The 27,780-nt window shown below is 38.0% G+C and overlaps 2 protein-coding genes across 2 annotated transcripts; both read left to right on the top strand.

The window, feature by feature from the left end:
- The first annotated feature begins 469 nt into the window (after positions 1-469).
- Positions 470-27,545, top strand: LOC136242970 (uncharacterized). The gene is made up of 7 exons (XM_066034475.1): positions 470-606; positions 22,415-22,802; positions 22,948-23,435; positions 24,371-24,426; positions 25,243-25,353; positions 25,411-25,751; positions 27,031-27,545. The coding sequence occupies exons 2-7, from the start codon at positions 22,419-22,421 to the stop codon at positions 27,421-27,423; spliced, it is 1,773 nt and encodes a 590-aa protein (XP_065890547.1). The 5' UTR covers positions 470-606; positions 22,415-22,418; the 3' UTR covers positions 27,424-27,545.
- On the top strand, positions 13,797-16,866 carry LOC136242242 (uncharacterized). The gene is made up of 4 exons (XM_066033658.1): positions 13,797-13,959; positions 14,061-14,605; positions 14,677-14,887; positions 14,990-16,866. The coding sequence occupies exons 1-4, from the start codon at positions 13,797-13,799 to the stop codon at positions 16,864-16,866; spliced, it is 2,796 nt and encodes a 931-aa protein (XP_065889730.1).
- Positions 27,546-27,780: the final 235 nt, after the last annotated feature.

Raw genomic sequence — 27,780 nt, 5'->3', positions numbered from 1 at the left:
TAATCGTGTTGCATGTATTTGGGCAAATCTGAGCACACCAGCAGGGCTGACTGCTCAGTAATAATAATAATCATGATCACCTTAAATTCATGGTGCGACATCACTGGAGTAGTAATTGCACCATGAATTTAAGTCATAGATTATCGATAATCTATGTTTAAGCGTACGGAAGTATACGGTGTTTTAAAACAACGTATACTTAATCAAGTTTCCGTATACTTAAATTTATGGTGCAATTATTACTCCAGTGATGTCTCATTTTATTTGATTTGTAATTCGTGATTTAAAGGATTTGATTAAATAAACTGGGGATATTTAGAAAGTAGATGAGTTGATTTAACAAGTGAACATGTAAAACTGTTGATTGGATGTAAGTGTTATTTGTAAACTGTGGGTGTCCGTGAATCGACTTTTTCCCGGAATACACGTATTAATCGGAAATGACTTTGCAGGGCTGCTGCTACCAGACAAAGAAGCCGACTCGACAAGCTGATACTTGGTGTCCAAAATCCTACAGCCTTGAACTATCTAAAGACATATAAGTTGTTCAAAAATTCCTGTTGTAGCTCGAGTAATCCCGTCCGATTTTGGAGCCCGTCCTATTAGGTGAGTTACTTTATAATATATAATGCAATACAAAATAAGCCTAGTTGTGTCTGAATTAAAAATTTTCGGTCTGCTTCCTTCGCGTTTTGCATCGTCACTGTACATTATTATTACATTATTGGGGGTACAGGTAAGAAGGAAAAGCCTGATCTAAACATAATCAAGCCAATAATTATACAATATCATATTGGTAGCTAATCATAATAAAATCTATCAAGGTGTGTCTTAAACCCAAATTGGTTGAATACAAACCACATGCTACCTGCTTGCCACGCTGTCTGCTTGCCACGCTGTCTCTTCTTTTCAGTAAGAGTTATAAATGATCGGAATGGACTCTCACATGATTCAGTTAATGTTAGTGTAGGTCTTTAAATTATGACCTTGTTATAGAAGAAGACTCGAGATGATTGAAGGGTAAATAAATATGAGTTATCCATGCATGTTCAGCATGTTATGAAATAATGTGTATGTGTAAATTAAATCCCCTCTACGATTGATATCTGAGAGGTATGTGTACTGTTTCTTACTTTTATTATCTCGTGGTCCCAAGTGCAGAAAACTACAGACAAAATTCATTTTGAATACTGCATGGTAAAGCCCCCACACTAACCCAGCCATTTTGTCAATTATTACGTCATTGTGGATATCGTCCATTGCTAGGTGCTATTATTGACACTGAGAAGCAGTAAAAATTAGTACTTTTAGGTGTTAGCCACCATAGCATTCTTTTAGGTGCTAGCTACATACCACTAGCTATTGCACAACAGTTTAGTGGTATAACTGCCAGCCCACCCATGGTCAGTCAGTGTGTTGAGCAGTGTGTGTGGGAACAGAGCTAAATCTCTACAAAGACAGGAAAATTGAGCCGCGACAACCTTGCTCTAGTTGGCCGTGTATCACAGAGATCAGAGTTTCTCTGCCTCAAGGGAACTGTGGTGAGTCCAAGCCAGAAATTGTTCAGGTTTAGTGGCCATGGAGGTTCTGTTGAAAATTGAAGGAGCAGACTGATATTGAGTGACAGACACAACTCGATCACTGGCACAAAACTTTGAATTAGCAGGAGAGGCTAGTAAAACTTCACCTGCAGCTCAGCAGCCACTGGCAACATGCCGCTTAAGGTCAGCAATCCATAAAGTAAGTGAATTTAACGTTGTAGCTATAGCTAAATATGGGTGAGCCAGCGTCGGGGTTGGTGCAATTGAATCCCAGACTTCCCAGTACTGTGTAGTGCACAGACAAAACAACTGGCCACTGTGATGATATGCATAGACAGGCAAATTGTGTAGCTACATTATTTTATGTAGTATATACTATATAGCTATACCGGTAGCTCATAAACATTGTACATGTGCATACATGCATGGTAATTACAAATTATACAGTAGCTATAAGTCATGGTTTTTGCAGTGCTTCAGTAATGTATACTGGTAAGTTTCATGCATGCATGGTGCAGCTGTAGTAGGAAAGCCATACAATTCAAATTTGTGCTCTTTGTTACTCTTGGTCATATGTGACCTGATCTTGGGAACCTATATACCTTTTTAGCACATTGGTCAATTTTCTGTTTTATAGCTTCAATGAGGTACTGGGTGTTTATCTATCTTGTGTTAAAATTTTGGCTTGATATCTTTAAGCATTCCTTAGATATGGCCAATTTTCTGTCCTGTACATTACAAACTAACTTTTATGGTAATGCATTGAGTTCTGTGAGTGATTAAGTGTGACAAATGGTGACAAAAATCACTTTGTTTACCAATAATTTCATTCCTACCATCTACAGTAGTTTAATTCTTGGTACTTTTCTGCACTTAAATGGCATGTATCATTGTTTAAGACTTAGTTTTAGCCATTCCAGCACCTGAACAAATCGCCCAATTTGTAAGTTAATTGTTGTCCCATGCATGTGAAATTACTACATAGTCTGATATAATCATCCATGTCTCCTAGGAAGAAAACGCTTTTGGTGTGAAACTTCACAACAAGAAGGTTTAATAGCAAAAAAATATTAATTTTTAAGTTGAAATTTTAATTTGAGTTTTCCCAAAAGTTTTGCTTGTGCCCAAAAAGTAGCTAGGTTTTCCAAGATTCGGTCACATATAATAGATGATTCTGCATGCCCACCGATTATTTAAAAGTTCGCTATGTTGCATGGCTGTATATGCTGTGTAACTTATTATTGATTAATGTAACTACAGAACTCGACAGGTGAGTGTATAAATGTGTGTGTGCAGATAGTATGAACTGTTAATATTGTATAGGTACGTAGCTATTGCAAGCTATAGCCTTCTGTGTACCCACGTCTTTTGACAAAAATTGATAATCTAATCTAATCTAATCTATATACGTATATCACTGTATAGACCCTGTGTGTACCAAGGCGTGGTCTGGCAAAAACTAGAAAAAAGTTGCTACAGCTTCAAGTTTCATGATAGTTTACGAGAAAAATGAGGGCAAAAGCATCGAGCGTTCTATTGCGAAAACCTTACCTAGGCGGAATAACTCGCCATGCAGCAAATATGTTATATACTTTTACCCAGTAACTTACTTTATACCAGAGCTACTCTATCTTTTAGCACGATTCCTTCGTATTAGCATTAAAAAAATTTTATAGGCATAGAATGCGTATGTTTTTTGCCCTCAAAAAATGGCGGATGCGTTATTTTGATGATGTAATAAAGTGCCACACCTTAGTGCGCACAGGGTCTATAGTGTCTGGCAATTTGTTCCACAACTTAGCTATAATTGTGTTTGGGTAAAAGGAATATTTAAATGAGTTGACTCTTTTAATGGTTACTTGAATCTATTTGAATGGCCTCTGGTACATAAATTATTCCTAATGAGATACTGCAGTTCCCTGTTTCATTTCAACAAGATTATTAACATGCAGTTTTGTACATCATTGCCAGTCTCAGGTTGTCCCTTTACTGTTGTACAATGCAACCTATAACATGTTAATGACACTGAGTATACATTAAAAATTAATTACACAAATAAGATCATGGAGATATGACATGAAACCGAAGGTGTGTAACAATTGCCCGATTGAGATTCATGAATAAAATTACCAATAATTTTCATGCCTACCAGGCAAACCGTTTAGAGTAATGAGCTGAAAATCGGTATGTGACTGGAATAATAATTGTAGAAAGTCCTTGCAGTAGTTCAGCTACAAATGTATCGCTGTAGAGATACAAGTCACACTGAAGGGACTTCAGTTATAAACAAGTCATGCACCCTGAAGAGAGTTCAGCTACAAACAAGTCACTCTCTACAGAATTCAGTTACAAACAAGTCACCGTGTAGAGAATTCAGCAACCAAAAACCACCCTGTAAAGAATTCAGCTATACAAACTAGTTACTCTATAGAGAGATCGGCTAGAAACAAGAGAGAGTTCACAGCTAGAAGACGTCACCTTGTAGAGAGTTCAGCTATAAACAAATCACCCTGCAGGGAGTTCAGCTACAAACAAATCACACTGTAGAGAGTTCAGCTAGAAACAAATCATCCTGTAGAGAGATCAACTAGAAGAAGTTACTTTGTAGGGAGTTCAGCTATACAAGAAACCACCCTGTAGAGAGTTCAGCTGTAAACAAATCACCGTGTAGAGATTTCGACTACAACCAAATCACTTGTAGAGAGTTCAGCTACAATCAAATCACCCTGTAGAGAGTTCAGCTAGAAAAAAGTCACCCTGTAGAGAGATCAGCTACAAGCAAATCACCCTGTAGAGAGATCAGCTAGAAAAAAGTCACCCAATAGAGACTTCAGCTACAAACAAATCACCCTGTAGAGAGTTCAGTGGAGAACAGATCACCCTGTAGAGGGTTCAGCTAAATGCAAGTCACCCTGCAGAGAGATCAGCTAGAAGAAGTAACCTTGTAGAGAGATCAGTTAGAAAAAAGTAACCTTGTAGAGAGTTCAGTTACAAAGAAACCATCCTGTAGATAGTTCAGCTACATTTCAAATTACCCAGTAGAAAGATCAGCTGCAAACAAATTATCTTGTAATTGGCATGTAATAAATATATGTATATAATTTGTATAATTACTAATAAAATCAAAAATAGTTGAAGTATTAAAAATCTTCTTTAAGTTCTTTTCTTCTTCCTATGATAAAGAAAAAAAAAGATGGGTTAAAAAGCCCCAAAGCTAGCCATGGGTCGGCTTTGCAGTATACAAATGCAAAAGGAAGTGATATCTAATCAAAAAGAGCCAAGCTGTAATAAAAGGTGCAACCCCCAAAAAGGCCATGATGAAAAAAGATGTGAAATCCAAGGTAGTGGCCAAGAAATGGCTGTGATGGTAGGTTAATGGTAAAAATTTTGATAACAACAATTCAGGTGAATTTGGTGCCAAGACCAAGCGGCACCAAATTCACCTGAATTGTCGTTATTAAAATTTTTACCATTAACTGTAATGGACTAGAATTTTTTGTTATGTAATAATTATGTTTGTGCACGTGCGCATGTTTTCTAATGATTGATTAGAGAGTTTTTCCAGTACCCAACACGAGGCAGGAGGAACGTAAGCGAGTGGCTAGAATAAGACTCTACCGACTGAAGCCGAGACAAGTGGCGCCCAACGTGGGGCACGATAATCTGAAGACAAACTCGAAATCCTTGGTGCCGGGTGTAACGGCACCCTTAGAGGTACTTGTCATAGTTTGTTACATCGTTTCTCGCTCGTTCCCTTATCCTTAGGGGTCATTCCATGTCAAATCAACAAGGAATTTAGGGTCATCTCTTGGATTTTCACGAAATTTGGTGTGTTTGTAGTACCTGTGATGCTTATCACTCATGCAAATTTTTAGCTCCATACATTCCATAGTTTCTGATTTATGACCACAAATATTTTGAATATTTCATGAAAATTTGGTCCATCTATAGTTACAAAATCAACTGCAACTTTGTACTGTGTAAATATTTTTAAATACAATTTTCACTGATGGAAGACTGTTGATTGACCTTTCCAGTGATCCCTAAATTATGGGATATCTACTTAATTATGGTTCAAAACTACTTCATTGAAAACTTTAATCCTTTATATTTTGAAAAATGCTGCTTGGAATTTTTCAATGTTTTTTGTGAATAATGATTGGGTCATAGTCTATGTTTGATAAACTTTTCGTGGTGGGACCACAATGGGCTCAAGAGATATAATGAATTATGTTGTGGTATGCGGTGGAATTTGTGGTCTATTATTGCTGTATTGGAGTGTACACCTCCAATAACCACTCACAACAAAGCCATGCCAAGTTTGTCTTACAGAGTGAAGGTGTCTAGGTACATTGCAACCTATATTAATGGCCACCTGTATTGAAAGATCATCTATAAGCTGCAGCTAATTTATACTTTAATTGGATCTTAATGTATAGCACCAAAGTATCAATCTTTTCTAGCAAATCCAAAAATGGTCCTTATTACAGGTTGACTATAAATGAGATCATCATGCACATTAATGTTGTACCATCTCTTCAGTTATACTTTATTTATTAAGTAAAATCTTGCCATAGTGCACTTACATACAATCCCCACTCTACACTATTCAAGTTACGTACATGGCTGCATAGACCTCCTCAAAAAGGATATCTGAGTACCTTGATAGCCTCATGATCTTACTTTATAATTGTACATACATTTTGGACTCAAGACAAGTCTGTGTTTTCTCAAAAATTAACATGGTCCAGGGAATAGAAGAGTTACACTATATACAGTAAATGCAGTACTTGTACCAAGAGTTTTTATATTATTAACACTTACTTGCACCTCAATGCGTGATTTATAGTACTGTAATTACTAAAGTTTTTCAAAGTATTTTGTGTTCACGTTTTGAAGATCAGTACAGGTAAATGTTAAATATGTGGTCAACATGTTTACTTCCTATGTGAGTATGTGTATGAATTTATGACTTGATCTTCAAAGTGGTTGTGAATATAAAGTAATGTAGCAATTACTTTCACACATTGAGGTACAATTAATGCATGTATATGGTAAACCCCTCCATTGCTAGAACCATAATAAAGTGCTCATATTACAGAAGCCACAGAAGTGTCTTCGTCTAAATGTTATGTGCACTGCTAGAGTGGGAGTACAGTGTATAAACAGGTGTCCTGGTTATCAAGGTATCCAGGTATCCCTTTTGAGGAGTTCTGTTGTATGTACCTATATTGTACTTTGCGTGGGAGGATCAAAGCGATGCCGCGTATTGTATTGTCCATACAGTACTAATCAGCTGCATAACTACTGTATGAGTCATACAGTAAGTTATGCAGCTAATTGGGCAAATACAACACACTTGGGAAAATATAGTACAGTTATGTGGAGAATTTATTTAAGGAATGTTACGTAAACAACACACTGTAAATCGCTAAAACCAGCCAAAATAATCCTATAAGTTCGTTCTACGGCTAGAAATAGATTGTATAAATACTTACTGATCGTCTGATCACGAAGCTTTTAAAACACGACTCCACTAAGACAGCACTATTGATCACATGCGAGACATTGTAAATCGCTAAAACTAGCCAAACTAATCCTATTAGTTCGTTCTACGACTAGAAATAGATTATATGAACACTTACTGATATCCGTATCACCGAAAATCGCAGTGGTTTGAGTACTAGAGAAAATCGCTCCGAGCCAGACGACCAGGAAGTACAATATAACACTTAAAGCACCGCCTTGCTTGTGTGTACGAAAAATACAGTACTCGTGGGGGGTGTCTCGAGGTAAATACAGCACTCGGCTTCACTTCGTGTTGTATTAGCCTCTTGACACACCCCCTCGTACTGTATTTTCCGTACACACGCACGGCGGTGATTTAACTCTAACATGCAGACACATATGGAACTTAAATATGGCTAAGTCCACTACAGTGGGATTCAACTTAATAAAGAAGGTACTTGTGAAGAGATGGTATACAACATTTACATGATGTTTATGGACACATGGTGATCAGATCTATAATTTATAGTCAACCTGTCTAATAAGGACCATTTTTGGATTTGCTAGAAAGGGTTGATGCTTTGGTGCTATACATTAAAGAAGTATAACTTAACTGCAGCACATAAATGGCCTTTCAATACAGGTGGTCACTAATACAGGTTGCAATGTACCTAGACACCCTCATTCTGTAAGACAAACTTGGCATGGCTTTGTTGTGAGTGGTTATTGGAGGTGTACACTCCAATACAGCAATGATAGCCTGCAAATTCCACCGCATACCACAACATAATTCATTATATCTATTGAGCCCATTGTGGTCCCACCACAAAAATTTTATCAAACATAGATTATGACCCAATCATTATTCACAAAAGAATTTGAAAAATTTCAAGCAGCATTTTTCAAAATATAAAGGATTAAAGTTTTCAATGAAGTAGTTTTGAACCATAATTAAGTGGATATCCCATAATTTAGGGATCACTGGAAAGGTAAATCAACAGTCTTCCATCAGTGAAAATTGTATTTAAAAATATTTACACAGTACAAAGTTGCAGTCAATTTTATAACTAGAGATGGACCAAATTTTCATGAAATATTCAAAATATTTGTGGTCATAAATCAGAAACTATGGAATGTATGGAGCTAAAAATTTGCATGAGTGATAAGCACCACAGGTACTACAAACACACCAAGTTTCGTCAAAATCCAAGAGGTGACCCTAAATTCCTTGTTGATTTGACATGGAATGACCCTTAGGCAAGATCCGGACGTCATTCGAGCGTAAATCGGGTGGCTGCAGGTTCGAGGCTACCTATAGGTCCAGTCATGGATTTTTTCTTTTCTGCAACTTTTCAAACACACCTTAAGTAGCTAATGTCTTAGTGTCTAATGTCTTAGAGCAGGCTGTAGGACTAGGTGTCCTACAGGCCTTCAAGTACTGTAAAGCTTTAATAAAATAAAAATAAAAATCGTGAATCTGGAGAGGCTTAGGTCCGCTTAGGTCAGTAAGAGGTGGTCACCGGGGAGTCATCACGAAGTTGAAAAGAGAGCTAGATATGCTGCTGGTGGGTGAGCCAAGAGATATTGGTAGATTGCAGGTGATTAATGAACAATTTAAAAATAAATTAAGCGTGTTGCAAAAATTCGATGCCGACATTTTGACTCTCTGCGAAACCGACGATCTAGCACGCGAAATTGATGAATCAGAGACTATTAACGCCACAGTGATTGATTATAAACGCCGTATTGACGCGTGCTTGAAACCTCCACCAGCACTTGAGACCATGCACGCCCACAATTGTACCTCCGTCGTCTGTTGTTGCGAATACGCGTCTACCTCGTTTGGAACTGGGCAAGTTTAGGGGAGATGTGACTGGCTGGACAACGTCCTGGGACACTTTCAAGTCGGCTGTCCATGAAAACACCGACATATGTAAGATAGATAAGTTCCAATACTTAAACTCTTCTTTAGAAGGTACTGCCAGTAAGGCCATTCAAGGTCTTGGACTGACTGAGGGTAATTACGACTCTGCTATTGCTATGTCATATCAAAACATGCTATTGGGATTTGTAAAGTCAAGATGGCAAAGTGGCAAAATCAAATTTACAGCCAGTAATCGTTTTATCAGCAATATTGTACATTACCAGTGTCCTTTGTTTGTTTTCTGCCCTTAGATCATGAAATGGACTGATTAAACACTGATTTTTTCAAAGGTCTCAGGATGGATGGATCACTTTTTCAATTTCTCCAATACAAACTCCATACGTTTTACATCATTTTGTATATTCAATAATTGCAAGCACTAGACACGATCAAATACTATAAAACTTGATATCATTCAACTCCTTATGAATTGCTCTATCCGATTCCGGCCGAACAAAATTCGTAATCACCATGGTAACGGCGTGATGCCGCTATTTAATTATAACGCGAAATTCGTGATTTGCTCTCCAATGGATCTTGTATTGCGTAAGTTGCTAGCTACTTACCATTGTTAGTTGTAAATTTGCAAGCTATAAACACTTTAGCTTCGAATAGATTTTATTACCATCGGATAGAGGAGTGTTATGCGTGTGTAATGGCGGCCGAACAAATTTGATACCGCCTTCAGAACCAGAGTTATGATGAATAATGTAACTTAAAAAACTAACTTACCTCCATATAGGCTGTTTTACGCAAAATTGTAATGTATGGGTTAATTTGACACGAGTTTTGATATGTTGAAAGAACGTTTCGGTGATCCACAAGCTATAATAGCAGCTCATATGGACGAGTTGCTTAAGTTACCAGACTGTACAGCTGATCGGCCTTCTGCACTTCGTAATATCTACGATCGAATCACTGTTCATACTAGGGGTTTAAGTTCACTGGGAATAGACCTATGTCACTATGGTAGCCTTTTGATCCCAATTGTTATGCCGAAACTGCCTAATGAAGTCCGCCTTCGCATGGCACATCAGCATCATGGCACCATTTGGAAGGTGGAGGATCTCTTAGAAACAATCAAGGTGGAAGCTGAAGCGAGAGAGGCCAGCAATTTATTTATTATTATTTATTTATTTTATTTTAATACTTTTTAATGCAGTTCAGGACTGCATTAAAGGTCAGTGGGTAATAGATACCCACTGCCAAAGAAGCATACATACAATACAGAACAATAACTAATAATTACAACTGTTAGTTACTTATAATTACAATAGATAGCTAGAGTTTGTTAAAATTGGTAGAAATTGGCGCTCTAGAGCAGCGGTGGCAAGGGCACAAAAGGTGAAATGTACAAGCTCTCTCAGGGTTGAAGTTATTAGTAAAATGCGACCATAAGTAGTTAGTTAAACGATATTTAATTGTGTTGGTAGATAGTGAAAGATCAATGACTGGTAAGTAATTGTATAGTCTGGCTATCCTGTTAAAGTAAAAATGATGTTGTGTTACTGATGATGTCCTTGGATGATTCAGTTTTTGGTTAATCCCAGATCTGGTGTTGCCTCTTGCAAAAGTAATGTAGTTGTAGATGTTAAAATTATCAGTGGGTGACTTTATTGATTTTATTAGAAACAGTATATCTTGGAGTTCGTAGTGATACATGAGAGGCAGGAGATGCAGTTGTTCCAGTCTGAGTTTGTATGAGGATGTATAATCGTTAAGAATATATTTAGTGGCTCTTCGTTGAATGCGTTCTAGTGCAGTAATGTCTCTTATTAGTTGAGGCCTCAATAGTTGTGAACAATATAATAGTTGTGATCTGACTAGTGCTAGGTATAGACGTTTCTTTGCCTCAGCACTGTTAACCTGGAATGTTCTTCTGATAAGTCCTAAGGTTTGGTAAGCTTTCGTACATGTGTTGTTATAGTGTGCTGACCAGCTGAAGTCAGATGTGAATGTTACTCCAAGATCTTTATGCTGTGCTAGACATTTAATAGGATTTCCATTGATGGTGTATGTAGGGGGGACTGTTGTAGTCGAGAAGAAACGTAAATGAATAAATTTGGATCCTGGAAAGGTAAGTCAGTCAGGGTGCTCCAATTAGAAGCTCTGTTGATATCAGTTTGTAACTTTGCAGTATCTTCACGGGATCTAATTGCATATAGAAGTTTGGTGTCATCAGCGTATATAAAAGGAGTTGCAAATTGAATGAATTCGGGTAGGTTGTTAATGAAAATGACGAATAACAGAGGTCCTAAGACACTTCCTTGGGGCACCCCTGAATGTACATAACATAATTCTGACAGTGAATCTCCTATCTTGACACATTGATAGCGATTGTGTAGATATGCTTCAAACCACTGTCTTGCTTTACCAGTTATTCCAAAGGTTTGTAATTTGCCAAGTAAGTGGTGGTGAGAGACAGAGTCAAAAGCTTTCTTGAAATCCATGTATACTACATTCACTTCACATTTGTTAGGTTCAAAGACTTTTTCTGCAAATACTAGTAGCTGCTGTAACGTAGATCTTCTAGGAAGGAAACCAAACTGATGTTTGGTGGATTGTTCTCTGACATGATTAATTATATTATTATACACAATTCTTTCTAGAACCTTCGATAAAATACATAACAGTGAGATGGGTCTGTAGTTGCTCACAGAACTTTTGTCCCCAGATTTGTACACAGGAACCACACAATGAGTGCGCCAGTCAAGAGGAATAAAACTGCATGATATACTCGTGTGAAAAAGATGGCAAATTATATGAAGTAGTGGCCCTGCACAGTGTTTGAAGATTTTTGGGCTAAAGCTGTCAATGCCACAAGCTTTGGTTTCGTCAAGAGATATAAGTAAGTCAAGGACGTCAGAATCAGAAAACAGAATATCTTGAACATGAGGAGTGACACTGCTTGATTGTAAGTCAGATACAGATGATGTTGAACCTGTAAATGTAGAAAAAACTGAGTGGAAATAATTGTTAAATAGTTGAGCCTTTTCCAAGTCAGTGGATGCTGATTCATTTATGTGGTACATTTTAGCAGGAAAGCTTTCTCGCCCTTTGATACTTGATATATATTTAAAAATTTTGTTACTATTACTGTGAGCATAATTTAAAGCTAGATTTGTTTCATAATCATGCTTTGCTTCAGTTATCATCTGTTGTAATTCCCTTTGTAGATCCTCCACTTTAAGTCTTTTCCTTTCTGTAGGATGTCTCACAAGTTGTCTCTTAGCAGTGCGGAGGCACTTGATTTTGTGACGGATTGTTGGGTTAAACCACTTGGGATGATTTGATTCTTTAATAGAGATCTTAGGAACATATAGATTTAAAGCACTATTTGTGGCAGTTTTCAGGTATAGCCAGATAAACTCGACATTTTTAGAATTCAATGCTAAGGTAAAGTCATATTCTGTAAGGAATTGGTTCATGTCCTCCCAGTTAACTTTATTGTAATCTAATCTTTGTATACGTATTTTTGTAGGTTTGCTGAGGACATGGTTAATGAGAAGATTTATCAAATAATGGTCAGATGAGAGGTTGGGTGGTAAGTTTGTGCAGGTTTCAATATGTTGAAGGCCACTAATATTAGACAAGGCTATGTCTAGGGTGTTCCCAGCGCGATGCGTGGGGCCAGTTATGCATTGAATCAAATTGAGTCCAAATACTACTTCTGCGAAATCATCAGCTGTGGGGGAACTACCACTGTAGATACTCCAGTCTATGTCAGGAAAATTTAAATCTCCCAATAATACAATGTTTTGTGTACTATCGAATGAATTGAGGTATGCCATGAGTGAGGTATTATATTGATCAGAATAGTTAGGTGGACAATATATCAGACACACGAGCAAATTTGGGTCTATCTCAGCAGAGACTATTTCTAAATCATTTGGAGAGGACAACTGCGTTACTGTAAGGAAAGATTTGAAAGCTAATAATACACCACCACCTCTACTATCTCGATCCTTTCTTAAAACAGTGTAGCAAGAGGGAAATATTTCATTAGTAAAAATGTTAGTTGAGAGCCAAGTTTCAGTTACTCCAATTACGTCAAAAGATTGAGAGTACACATACGATTGAAAAGCATTAATTTGTTTATTTAAACTACGTGCGTTCCATAGGAGAACTTTGAGATTACTGCTGCCATTTCTAGTATCTGATTCATTGAAATTGATTGTGTGATTATGTGTGTAATTTGTAGAATCATGAGCTTGTCTGTTAGGTAGTCAGTTTGATGATGAATCCATTTGAGTGGGAGAATCATGGTCAGCAGTAACTTTGTTGTGGGTGGCATCTATTTCATCTCTATCTTGTTGAGACCGAGACGGGACAAATACTGAATCGATAACTTGACCATGTAACTTATTTCGTATGTAGATCTTGTTGTTATGTATTTTGATATGTTTGCGTTCAATTCCCTTGTCAATTTGTTGCCGTCTTACTTTAAGAAGGAGTGACTCTACAAGTCTTTCTTCCTTGGACATGTCAGGCTTAACTCTTATGTCTTTAGGCAATGCACTGGCCTTGGATAACAAAAGTGAAGAGTCAACAGCTCGATTGAATCTAACTAGTATTGGTCGATTTGATAAAGTCCAATACCTTTCGACTCCCCCATCCACCCAAACCACCTCCTTCTACAGCTAATTCATTCTATGCTGGTAATCTGCTCCAAGATGTCCTTATTGCAATGGAGAACATTATTCTTCCTTGTGTACCTTGGTTAAGGAAGTGAAGGATAGACGGGCTATCCTAATTAGAGGAGGTCGCTGCTTTAACTATCTGAGGCCCCATCACCGTGCCAAAGATTGTGATTCACATAAGAAATGCAGGCACTGTCACAAGAAGCATCACCAATGATATGTGACCAGGTACACCCACAGGATTCTGTTAAGCCACCTGAAGTTTTAGAGACTATCAACAACACATCTAATGTGGCACGAAGTAGTGGATTGGTGTTGTTGCAAACAGCAAGAGCCATGGCTTCCGGTAAAGAGGGTGGAGCATCAGTCAATATCCGGATTCTATTTGATACAGGGAGCCAGAGGTCTTATGTAACAGAAATTCTCTGCAGCCGCCTATGTCTTAAGCCTGTAAAGAAGGAGAGATTGCATTTAAGGGCAAGACTTGTGATCTGGTTCAGATACAGTTACAGAAGATTGGCAGTTCTGATTGTTTAGTGCTGGAGGCACTTAGTTTCCCGACCATTTGCTCCTCCCTGCCGAATGTGGTATACTTAGATAAATACCCTCAGTTATGTGATCTACAATTGGCTGACCCTCCTGGCAAGAGCACTGAAGTCATTGATCTCCTTGTTGGCTCCGATCATTACTGGAACATTGTAGAGGAAGAAACTATCCGCACAGACAATGGCCCTACTGCAGTTAGGAGTAAACTAGGTTGGCTTCTTTCTGGTCCTCTTACTTCACCGCACTCTCATGTCTCGACGTTCTCTCACTTGGCCGTATGCCAGGGATTCAATGAGTTGGAACCTTCCACCAATGAACTCAGTGGCCTTAATGACATTCTTAAGTCCTTCTGGGAGTTGGAATCCTTAGGAATCTATGATGCCCAATATTGCAAGGAGCCCGTGTCATTTCTTGATGGAGTCACATTTGTGCAGGGTCTTTACGAGGTCGGACTCCCTTGGATTAGAATATACCTGACCACTTTAACTTGTGTTATAATTGGTTGAGGTATCTGCAGAGACGTCTAATTAAACAGCCTGAGATTTTGAAGGAATATCAAAGCACAATAGATGAACAGTTGCGCTACAATATTATCAAACCTGTGGGCAACAGTAATGAGTCTTCTGATACGTTCATCCATTATATGCCACATCATCCGGTGGTCAAGCAAGGCCGCAGCACGACTAAGGTGCATGTTGTATATGATGGTTCGGCTACCTCACATGAATGTAACATTGCACTTAACGATTGTCTGCAGGTTGGACCCAATCTGATCCCTAAGTTGTTTAATGTTCTCATTAGGTTTTGATGTTATCAAGTGGCTCTTACAGGTGATATTGAGAAGGCCTTTCTGATGATAAGCATCCGTGAATCAGATAGAGACATGCTTAGATTTCTTTGGCTTGAAGACCCTCTTCAAGAGAGCAGTAAACTTCTACACTTTCGATTTACTAGACTAGTGTTCGGATTGAGGCTGTCGCCGGCCATTCTGGGCTCTGTGATTTCCCATCACTTGGAGAAGTATCGATCTGAGCACCCACAAGTAATTGACAAGATAGAACAGACACTTTATGTTGATGATTTGGTATCTGGCGGTGCTACCGTACAAGAAGCTTTTGAAGTTTACAAGTCCTCCAAATGGATCTTGCATCATGGAGACTTTAACTTGAGAAAATGGAATACAAATTCCAAGACTTTAAATGACATGATTGAGCAAGTTGAGGCATCCTCTGTGGAAGGTACTGGCACTGACCCTTGTGATGAAACTGTTAAGGTTGATGATAATAGAACAGATATGTCTAAGTTGCTGGGAGTTGCTTGGGATAAGATGCAAGATAAGTTCACGTTTGATTTTACAGAACAACTTAATGTAATGAAATGCTTACCGCATACCAAACGATCAATCTTGAGGGTGACAGCAAGTCTTTTTGATTCTCTGGGAATATTGAGTCCCCTTACTATCACTCTTAAGATGTTGTTTCAAGTTTTGTGTACCAGTAAGGCCGATTGGGATGAACCCTTGCATAGAGATACGCAAGTTCGATGGGAGCAGTTGATGAAGGATCTGATCCTGCTTTCTGAATTGAAGATTCCCCGATGTTGTTTTCTCATATCTTCTCATCCTGTTTCCACATCACTACTTGGGTTCAGTGATGCATCTGAGCATACCTATGCGGCAGTGTTGTATCTTAGTTCCACTTACCTTGATGGTCAAGTTGAAGTTAATCTGCTGTGTTCGAAGACCAGGGTAGCACCAACTAAGAAGCAAACTATTCCCCATTTAGAACTACTGGGGGCACTGATTTTGGCCAGGCTTGTACACAGTGTTGTAGCTTGCCTACCTCGATTGAACAGTGTTCACTTGTGGGTGGACTCCATGGTAGTGCTGCATTGGATACACAACAGAAGAGCTTGGAAACAGTACGTTCAGAATAGGGTTGAGGAGATCAAAGGACTGACGAATGGTGAAGATTGGAATTTCTCCCCAGGGGAATTGAACCCTGCTGACTTGCCCTCTAGAGGAGTGTCTGCTAAGGAACTTGTACATAGTTCAATTTGGTGGCATGGACCTAACATTATTGCTGAGAAGACTGTTAGTCAACCCATGCTACCAGATGTGGATGTTTCATGTGAGGTGGAGGCAGAATTGACCAAGTCACAGTGTATATCTACCCATGCCTTGTTCATCATGAACAAAGAGCATAAGGCGATGCGCTTAGACAACTTGATTGACTACACTCGTTATAGTACTCTAGATACCTTGCTTCGTGTTACTGCATGTGTGCTGTTGTTTGTTGCAAGACTGAAGCAATGCAGAAGTCTCAGAAGTGATGATGAGCCACTGATTGATGCTGGAGACATCAAGAGAGCTGAGGCCACATGGATCATATCTGTGCAACAGAGTTGCTTTAATCAGGAAATACAGTACTTGTTGAATCATAAGGGTGCCTGTCCTATCTTGGTTCATCAGTTCGACCTTTTTATTGATGACAGACAGTTGATGCGATGCCAAGGGAGAATAAGCAATTCACCAGAGTTGTCATTTGGGAGCAAGAAACCGGCACTCTTGCCAACGAGACATCCTTTTGTTACCCTGTTGATACGGCAATTGCATGAACGCTGCAAGCACGGTGGAGTGAATGAAACGCTCACCTTGTTAAGAGAGAGATACTGGATCTTGCGAGGTCGTCAGGCAGGCTATAGTTAGAGCTTGTGTGTGTTATTTGTAGAAAACTAGAATGCAAGCCATATGGATCATGCCCAGTTGCAGATGTGCCTCCCGAAAGAGTGTCAGAAGATCCACCATTTTCCCACACAGGGTTAGATTTTGCTGGTCCCTCTGTACATAAACTTAAATGGCCAACCACAAAAAGTCTACATTTGTCTTTTCACATGTGCAGCCACCCGTGCTGTACATCTGGAATTGGCACGGGACCTTGGGTTTGAATCATTTTTACTATGTTTCCGGAGATTTGATGGCAGGAGAGGTTTGCCAGCAACATTGATTTCTGACAATGCTAAGACATTTCGATCCTCCAGCAAAGAAGTATCTAAGGTAGCCCGATCTTTCGAAGTTCAAAGATACCTGGCAAACAACCATACCTCTTGGAAGTTCATTGCTGAGAAGGCTCCCTGGTGGGGAGGATTTTGGGAGCGTTTGATTCATAGTGTAAAGCAAAGTCTCAGAAAGGTCCTTGGCCGCTCCACATTGAATTTCGACCAGTTGAACACACTTTTAGTTGAAGTAGAAGGGGTTGTTAACTCTAGAACTTTGACATTTAATAGTTATACTATGGCCAGGAGGAATTTGCCTGATATATATGCCCAAGCCCTCGGACTTGGGCATATATATCAGGCAAATCCCTCGTGGCCATGGTATAAGTAATATATACCACTCTGGCATGCTCACCTAATAGGTGAAGGAAGACAAACCTGCATTCACCACATTACTTTTATACAGAGGTTTGCAAAAATCGATTGTGGGCACAAAAAAGAAATGATTGTGGGTTTCACTGGTTGTAGTGATACCATTTTAAACCAAATAACCACTTTGTGGATGAATAAAGTTACCTAAGGTGCTAAAATAAACACTTAGACATATAGGTTGTGAATGTTTGAGGCATCGTTTCGTGCAGTTGAAATGTACTCTGTAGAAAAACAATCCCCACATTGCAAAAATGATTATTTAGTGATGCTTAGTAACTGAACTGTGCAATGCTGACTCACTCATTTCTTTTTACTTCACAACAATGCCCCTAACTAAATCAACATGTTAATTCAAACCCACAATGCAAAACTTTAAGCAGCTCTAATTCAAACCCACAATGCAAAACTTTAAGCACCTCTATATAAATAATCAAAGGGAACTGATGCTTTGTAGCTGCCTCAGCATCAAAGGCAGTTGTGGTCAGGGCTGATATCATGATATTGCCCTAACCACAGGGCAATATCTAGATATCGCCCTGTGGTCAGGGAAATATGTGATATATGACCCTGTGGTTTCCTTTGATCTGAGGTGTCAAAGTGGTATATATGTAGAAGATGATACTAGTGGCACAAGTTATGTTCTGTCTCCATCACATCTGATATATGGTAGGAAAATCACTAGTGCTCTCAATGATTCACACTTTGAAGTGATCAGTACTAATGACACTTTGACGAAAAGGGCAAGGCAGCAGAAACATTTATTAAGTCAATTTACTAGACAAGGCGACGAGAATACTTGATGAGTTTGAGTGAGAATCACCAATCTGACCAGAGATCAAGAGGGAGTGGAGGATCAAAAATTGCTGTTGTTGTGATCAAGGATGACCAGACCAAGAGATCTTTTTGGAAGCTTGGTGTTGTTGAAGAACTGTCGAGTGGGTCTGATGGACATGTTCGTGCTGCTAAGGTGAGGGCTGGTCACTCTGATCGACGTGTGCAAGTCATTCGTCATAGCATCAAGCATCTATACCCAATAGAAGTATCTACGGGTGATCGTGTCGTCTCCAGCAGCAGTGAGGGAAACCCAGTGAATGATTTAGATGAGGTGACAGAACCGAGTAATACTCGAAGGAGAAGAGAAGCGGCAATAGTTGGAGAGATTTGTCGAAGAATGAACACTTGAACTAGATTGTTGGATTGTATTAGAAATTTGTAGATCCTTTAGGCCTTTTATGTATATAACTGTTTGATAGCTACACTCTCAAACACAGGGAGTGTAATGGACTAGAATTTTTGTTATGTAATAATTATGTTTGTGCACGTGCGCATGTTTTCTAATGATTGATTAGAGAGTTTTTCCAGTACCCAACACGAGGCAGGAGGAACGTAAGCGAGCGGCTAGAATAAGACTCTACCGACTGAAGCCGAGGCATTAACCTACCATCACAGCCATTTCTTGGCCACCACCTTGGATTATGATTATGATTATGATTGTGATAATTGGAAGGAAGCAAAATGCTGATTACATCCAATGAAGAAAAAAAGAGATATAAAAATGGTTTGGGGATATTTACAGATAACTAGCTAGAGTGTGTGCATTTATTACAAAGTCTTTGTCATAGCATAAGGAGAGTAGATTGTTCCATTCTTTAATAGTTCTGTAAAAATAATTCATTTGGTATTTGGTAGTGTTGGCTGCTGGCAGTATGAGTCTGAGTGGGTGGTATTGTCTTGTGCTGGTGGATTGTGGCAGAAAGTAATTGGGTATTTGTAATGCTGGCTCCTGCTGGTGAATAATTCTGTGAAATAAAGAAAATCTAGATGCTTTACGTCACTGTTCCAGTGTGGTCCAATTAAGATTGTCTAGCATTGTTGTTACACTACTCTGAAAACTGTAATCTGACTGCATCCACCTCTCTGCGCGCCTCTGAACCATTTCAAGTTTGTAAATTAAGTTCTGGATCCCAGACTTGAGTGGCATATTCAAGAATTGGTTGCACAAGTGTTGTGTAAGCGTCTGATTTAACCTTACAGTTACATTTACTTAGATTTCTTTTTATAAAATTCAACATCCTGATGGTTTTGTTTGTAATGTTATTAATGTGAGGTGCCCATGAGAGTGAATTGTCTAGAAGTATCCCTAAATACTTGTATGTGTTGCTGGATTTGATGGCCTGGTTGTTTAAAGTATAGTTATTTATGAGAGGTAGATGACGTCTCGTACGTAAATCTCAGTAAGACACATTTGTTGATATTAAACTTCATCTGCTACCTCTGTGCCCATCTAGAAATTTCATCAATATGTTTCTGCAACAGAACCACATCATCTTCATTGCTAATTGTTCGGTAGACAACACAATCATCCGCAAAAAGTCGAATAGATGACAAGATGTTACTGTTAATATCGTTTATATATAGTAAGACCATAAGAGGCCCTAATACAGTACCTTGTGGGACACCAGAAATAACTGAAACAAAATCAGATTCGTTACCATTCACCAGTACTCTTTGTGTTCGTTTTGTCAGCCATTCAGAAATTGGATTTCACATCTTTTCACCATGGCCTTTTTGGGGGCCGCACCTTTTTTTACAGCTCGGCTGTTTTTGATTATATATTACTTAGAGTATAGAGGGCGACCAAACTACACAGGCATGTACTCTAGTATGGGCCGCACTAAAGAAAGATAACATCTTTCCTTTACGCTTATTGTACATTGTCTTAAGTTATGCTCTGACATTAATTGCTTTATTGCATACAAAATTAATGGGGATATTCCATGAAAGTGTTTCGTCAATATAAACTTTGGATTGTGGAACTTGCTGAATCTTAATATTGTTAATGAAATATTGTGCAGCAAAAGGTGAAGACCTATTAGTTATTCACATTTTACAGGATTAAATTTCATCATCCATGCAGCATTCGACGCATTCCTGTAACCTATAGGGTTTTACTATCCTCTGAAGAATGTATCTCTCTGTAGAGAAGAACATCATCTGCCTACAACTTTATAGCGGACTCAGGCATGCATGTCATTCACATAACAAAGGTCCCAGTATTAAGCCTTTGGGGGACTCCTGGGTTGTACTGTTCAGCCAACCATTAATTGTGACAAGCTTAGATCTGTTTGTAAGGAAGGACTCAATCCATTGCAATGATTCCCATGTAATATATCCCATCTGTATATGTGACCGGATTTCATATAACAAGGCTTCCACACACACAAAATCAAACTTACGATTTTACCAGAAATGGATTGCTGGTCTAATACACTATCATATTTCACACTGTACTTCCTTCAGCACTGGCAAGTCTGGTTTCTGTAGCAGCTTTCTTCCAACCCTGTCAAAGCCACGAGTGTGAGATTGGCACCATTAAATGGCCATGGCTTTGTGATAATGGTGTGTAGTGAGCTGGGACTTCACAGAGAGCTCGCCAATAGTGTTTTCAGTCAATTTGGAGTAATTTGAGGGCCATGGAGGGCCATGGAGGGCCATGGAGAGCCCAAACTTGGCCTCTGGATTCCAATCGTCTTCTTACTTCATTCTATACCCGTATATTAAGACCACCGTCCACCCCCACCCTCCCACCCTATTACTACCATCTGTGATATTATTACCCGCTCGAAAAAAGCTGCTCAAAACAGGGCAAATTTTGGGTATCAGAAATGTATACACCCACTCAGTGATAGCTAGTGAACAGATGAACAATTGGTGCAAATTTTGTTTGCACAGCTGTAGGCACTGGGAAGTTATTACACAATGATTCCTTAAAATCGCCATATCTCCTAACAAAGCTTTGTGCATCGAAGCCTTGTTTTGTCAAATTCAGTCACATATGTACTTAATTTTTAAACCAATCTAGTGTGTGGTACAGTGTCAATGCCTTTGCAAGATTCAAGAGTATCACATTAACCTGAGTTCCCTTGTTTAGGGCTTCTGCTAAGTCATTGACAGTTGCAACAAGTTGAATGTACCATTTGGCACACGCCCCAGTTTTAATTAATCCAGACCCAGATAGCTGTCCAGGCCATCCTGTTCAGTGGCAGCTGTACTAGAGCTACTTGCAACATTCAGTACCAACAATTGAGTTTACATTGTACTCGGAGTCTCCACACTATTTCGTGCCAGTATAGTGATAAAATCGATGAATTGCCAGTTAATTTGGTGGTAAAAGTGGTGTATAATGTACAAATGCAGCAGTTATTGGAAACTTCGTACTATCAACATGCACCATTAATTCATCAGTAATTTTACTGACTGAGACTGAGACTGGGGTTTATGAATCGGGCCTTTAGTGCAGGTCACAGTCACACAAACTCAATAGGTAACAAGGGTAATACCAGTTTGATTAGTTGATGCAATACAGAGGGTATAAGTTAGTAATACATATAATACACATTACATGTGGGTGCACTGTACACCTAGTACAACTAATGTTCTGCACATAACCACAAGAATTGTTAAATAGCTAAAGCCTGGAATTACAGCTGGGGAATTTACCTTCACCTGAGAAGAGAGTGAGTCATGCACGGGCTTGCTACAGATGTACCATTGTGATATTGATGCATAAACATCTATGCTAGTTCATGTTGCCAGTTAGAAATTATATCATCAACAAATTTGCATGTAGCTTTAGTAGCTACATAACTCACAATTCATGGTATAATTCATGGGAATGGATAGACATGAAAGCTAGGTTGACTTTCCTGTATAGCAGTTCCATGAAGCATAATTTAAAGCATTAACATGCAGCCTGCCTAACATAACATACCTTGTGATTAAAATTGACTAGTATGTTAGTTAGCTTGTAATGTGCTATATATTTACAGTTCTATGCTAGAGGATACAGACCAGCTTCATTCAGAGGAGCACAGTATAATGACTTTAAATATCACTGCTGAAAATGACGGTCTTACTACCATAAATCATCAAACTGTTGTACAGAATCTTGCTGTGTACAATTCCAATTGTGCAGCGACCAGTTTTAGTGAGAACGTTGGTGCATCTAATGTCAGTGAAACTGATCTAATTGTTGAGGATAATAAAAATCCTACAAGATTTCATGTTAAGGGGTTGAACCTCAAGTTGATAACTGTTTTATACAGATTGGCAGGTGCACTTGGGATTTGTTTCATTGTTGGATTGTTTGCATTGCCCATTCTTTTCTTCTATATCAGACCTAGTTCAGATAGTGACATGTCTAATAGCTCATCAATGGTGTGTTACTTGGTAACTTGGTATGTACACACACATACACACACACACACACACATGCACACATGCATGCACAGGCACCGCATGACTGTACAAAGTTTTATATTTGTAGTTGTTTGCATGGTGTATGGATACATACATTTTACAGGATAATTTATTGGAATTGTGTAACACTTCAATAATAACAAATAATAGTTGTACAAAAGATGTCATGAACACTTATGAAAGTCTTCGTAATGTGAGTGAGTCAACATTTCCATTTTGTATTCAAGAAACACAAAACAAGTTTTGTGATGCTCTGAGGAAATGTGATGACCTAGCTTTAGTGGGGGAGATAGTGTGTCAAGAGATACGACAAACAAACTGCACTTCAGAATGGAGAATGTTAGAAGTTTCAAATAGAACTGAAGGGATATTTGACTGTGATGAATATGGAGAGACTATCCAACTGAATTGTTCGGATCAATTTGATCTTGACAAAAATGATTCTGTTTGTTTACCACTTTGTAAATCATTTTCTCAGCAAGGAGAAGTTGCTACCATTATATTGGTTGCTGATAATGCTTTTGCTCATCTAATAAATGCAATTGGGGGAATAATTGTCTTGATAGCAGCTATTTACAATAGAAAGAATATGTAAGTGAACCGAAAGATTGTAAACTTCCTTGACATAACACTTTGTCGATTTGGTGTACAACTGAACTACACCTCTGTATATATATATGTGTTACAAAGACTTTTTTGAAAATTTATAGTGGCTCAATTGCAAACTATAAAATTGTAACATTTAGAGATGCCTAATAGCTGTTGCAGAGAAAATAACATGCATCGTGATTTCTAGACCTTGTTATTTTGGCTACCTTGTGCAAGTTTGAGCTTTGCACACAGCTATATTTTACTTTGTAGAAATGTATTTATGTAGGAGGATGAAAATTTGGCAGCTTTTTTAGTGATTTTTAAAATTTGTATACCACAATTAAGTGTTCCAATATTCAGTGGCAACTCAAGTGTGTAATACCTGGATATACACATCATTAAAACTTTAGAAACAGTTAGTTGTGAGATTATAATGACTATTCATTTTGATCTGAGTGGATACATGATACTGTATAGCCTAAATATTTTGAGGGGAATATTTTTCTAGGCTGAGCAATGTTGCTAAAAAAAAAAATTTTTTTTGCGGATTTGCAAACGTTCCCAAAATGTATTGGACTATATGGACGTCTAAATATTTCAAGGATAAAATTTTTGCTGTTAACTCCCATAACCAAAAGTTTCCTCCCTTGAAGGCTATATGGTATGGTTACCCAAGGCAGAATTACCTATATCTATTCTATATGTGTAGGTTGTCTTCTATCCTGCAGTTTGAAACAGCAACAGAAAGACAAATAGCTACATACCACTAATAAACATAACATTTGCTTCTGGGAATGAACCACCAACACTAGCTTCCTATTTTTCCTTTAACCTGCATTCAGCAAAATAGAGATACTAATTACGTGCATGTATATACATCCATGGGAGACATTGTAGAATGCTTTGTTTGACCATGGTGTATAATCATCCTGTAGGTTTAAGTATCCTCAAATATTATTGGTGATAAATGCTATCCTGATAACTGTTCAGTGTAAGTTATTTGTGATTGTGACTGTAATTGTGGCATGTGTACTGGATGATGTGATGTATTACGTATGGAAACTAGTTGAATCATCTTACACGTGTCAGCATACTATCAAGGTATAAAGCTTCAGTAATGAATGGAAATCTGTTTAAACATCAATGAGTTGTGACATGAAACAAACCATACATAAACTTAACCAGTGCTTTTTGAGATCCCTTACTTTTCAACAACTTGTTCAAAATAATCCAAAAATTAATTTCAAAATAGTACAAATGTCACTAGCTCTTCTGCTTTTCTGTAGAAAAGTAAAAAAGATAGTCAAAGCCAGCATATACAAATACAAAATAAGTGATACCTAATCCAAAACAGACAAGCTGTGAAGATGGGTGTGGCCTTCCAAAAATAGGCTAGTATGAAAGAAATGTGATATAAATGATAGCAGCTAGTCTTGCCAGCCTGTATTTTAATTATTTTGTCATTAATTTTGGTCAGGATCTTTTTCCCAACCAAATGACAAAAAAGAAAAATATATACAGACTGGATGGTGAGACTAGGGTGCATGCATGGAAGCCAAGAAATGGTTGCAATGATATTATGCCAATTAATTTAATAAATTAAGTGAAATTATAATATCATTGCATTGGCCACCACCTTTGATATCACATCTTTTTCATACTAGCCTATTTTTGGAGGTCCACACTCTTTTTCACAGCTTGGATTAGATTACTACAACACAGCATGCTTCATGTATAGCCATTTGTACAGTATGTGGAGACTTTAATTTATGTGCAATGTTCATCAAGATATTAATTCACTATACAGCAATTGTTAGAAGCTTGTCAAACATTACATTGGGAGAATGGAATCCACTGTGTTCTGATAAATACCTCTTTAATGCTATTGAAAATCCAACAACATATTGCAATATGCAAGGTCAGTTCATGTCCAGTATAAACTTCTAGTATAATGCATTACTTCTGTATTTTACAGCATTCATAGGCATCATCACTATAGTCATGTACAGTATGTTTTGGTTTGTTTATATTCTACATCTGTACTTGACTCTGATCTACCCACTTAAAACATCTCGAGTTAACAAGGTACTCACCAGTAGAGTGACTCATGTAATCGAGGTGGCAGCTGTGATCATTATTGTGACAACACCAAATATATATTTTCTGGCAACCTCACAGTATCAGATTATTAAGTTTCCTCCACTGTTTTGTGGAGCTGGAGTTGATGTGAACTTCTATGCAGTCATATTTCCAACTGTTGTCATTAATTGTGCTAGTTTGATCATGATGCTGCTTGTGTTGCAAAGGATACATGGAGTGAGTCATCAGTATGATGTATATGTATAGTACAATGGCAGATACATATGCCTGCCTAGGTTGTATATATTTGCCTCGGACTGTCCCAATGTGTGTGGATGTAGCTGTTTGATTTAATTACTGTAGCTATGTACTAGCTATCTTGAGTTAGCTGGTCTGCTGGTTAAGCTTGATGGTGTGTATATAGGATTGCAGTGGAACCTGTGTATTATGGACACCTTGGGACCAAGTAAAAGTGTCCTAGTTTTGAAGGTGTCCTGATTTTTCAGGTCGGTTTACATGCTAAGGGATACTTTGGGACCACTTCCAAGTGTCCAGATTATGCAGGTGTCCTCATTTTTGAGTGTCCTGATTAACAGGTTCCACTGTAGTCTTGGTAGGTAGTGGGATTTATTATGATTGAATATTAGAGGCATGAATACAATCCCATGTGTAGAATTATTGTACGTGCAATATTATACAAATAAGGATCAAGTAAATTCTTAAAAGCATTGACAGATGAGGACTCAACAATGTAGAAAGATAAGTCATTGCAGTTAATAATTGTATGAATTGCAAAGAAATTTATTTTATGTGGTGTGATAAACATCTGTTTTCACCAGTATTTCATTGCCTAGTACAGTAGAGCCTGTGGACCTCTATTATCCAGGCACCTCCATTGACCAAACAGCCCAAATTAGTCATGTGGCTTGTAGTCTGTTTACGATAATGAAGTTTGGGTTAGATGAAAGCACAAGGAGGGAGCCTAAAGGTTGTTGTTTACCTGTTAGGTGACTTGTTTATTCTACTAATAATAACTACCACTTGGTTGCTAGGCAATAAAACATACCATGAATGCCCTGTAGTGTCTTTCTCCTCTACCCACTAAACTGTATAGTACAAACTGATAGCAATAATGGCATTTAAAACAGTTAATACTTCAGCATATTAGCATGCATTTTTTAGTTTCGGATGTTTCTGAGATACGGACTGTAGTATGTACCAGACTACCCAGATAAAAGAGGTTCCACAGTATTTAAAAATTATTATATGCATCTTTAGCAATAGTTGTTCTATTACCAAGTCATGTTGTATGGTATTATTATATTTACTTTTGCCATAATTTCAGCAGTGCCAAAATACTGGTGAAGGTTACATGCCAGAAAGTTTTCACACTGCACATAAAAACTGGCTGGCTTATAAGACTATAGCAAAGGCTAGCTTTCTGTCAAAGCCAATTCTGTTATGAAAATGTTTACCTCTTATCTATTTAATGTAGTTATACTGTTGTTTTACGTAGCACTACAAGAGAAAAAGCAGAATGTCAAAGCAAAACTGTTTCTCTATTCCTGAAGTGAAGATATTTACAACATTCTCCTTCTTATTGGTAGTATTAGCACTACTGTGGATCAGTGCCAGTATTCAAGTTAGCTCATTTGAGATAACTTTATTTCACATAAAAAATTATATACAATGCAACCGTGGAGGAATTCGTTTAGGTCTTGATTGTGAAGAAGACAGAAGACAATTTGAAGCACTCTCTCACCCATACTTGTTAGCAGCAAACACTGCAACATATGCAATCCTCAACTTGTCAAACTTACCACTAGTTTTGCAATACCATGATGTAAAACAGTCTGTTAGAAGATTAACAAGGCGACTTATAAGTAGTATTGGAGCACCAACCAATTGATAATATTTTAATATAGTCATGGTGAATGCTTCCATATTTACAATGACAGTTTAATAATCTGTATTGTGTTGATAAATTAATTCTACTTTACATTGCAGTTGACTTTTAAATTTACTGGCATTACCTAGCATTATTTATTCATGCATAGTCTAGGTGGTAATTATACTCAAATGAACAGAGACCTAAATGAGAAGTTGTACACCTGTACTTGTAGTTAACATCCAACTGTAATTTTTTTTTCTTGTGACATAATGTATGACTTTGAGAAGTCAGTGTTTGCATAGCCTGGAATTAAACATGTTTGCTACTAAATCTGTAGGATCCTACTGAAATAAATAATACCTCTGAACATAATCT

The sequence above is a fragment of the Dysidea avara genome, chromosome 13 (assembly GCF_963678975.1).
Source record: "Dysidea avara chromosome 13, odDysAvar1.4, whole genome shotgun sequence".
In the NCBI taxonomy this organism is placed as follows: domain Eukaryota; kingdom Metazoa; phylum Porifera; class Demospongiae; order Dictyoceratida; family Dysideidae; genus Dysidea; species Dysidea avara.
The sequence above is the reverse complement of the archived record's forward strand: the minus strand, read 5'-3'. Positions and strand labels throughout refer to the sequence as shown.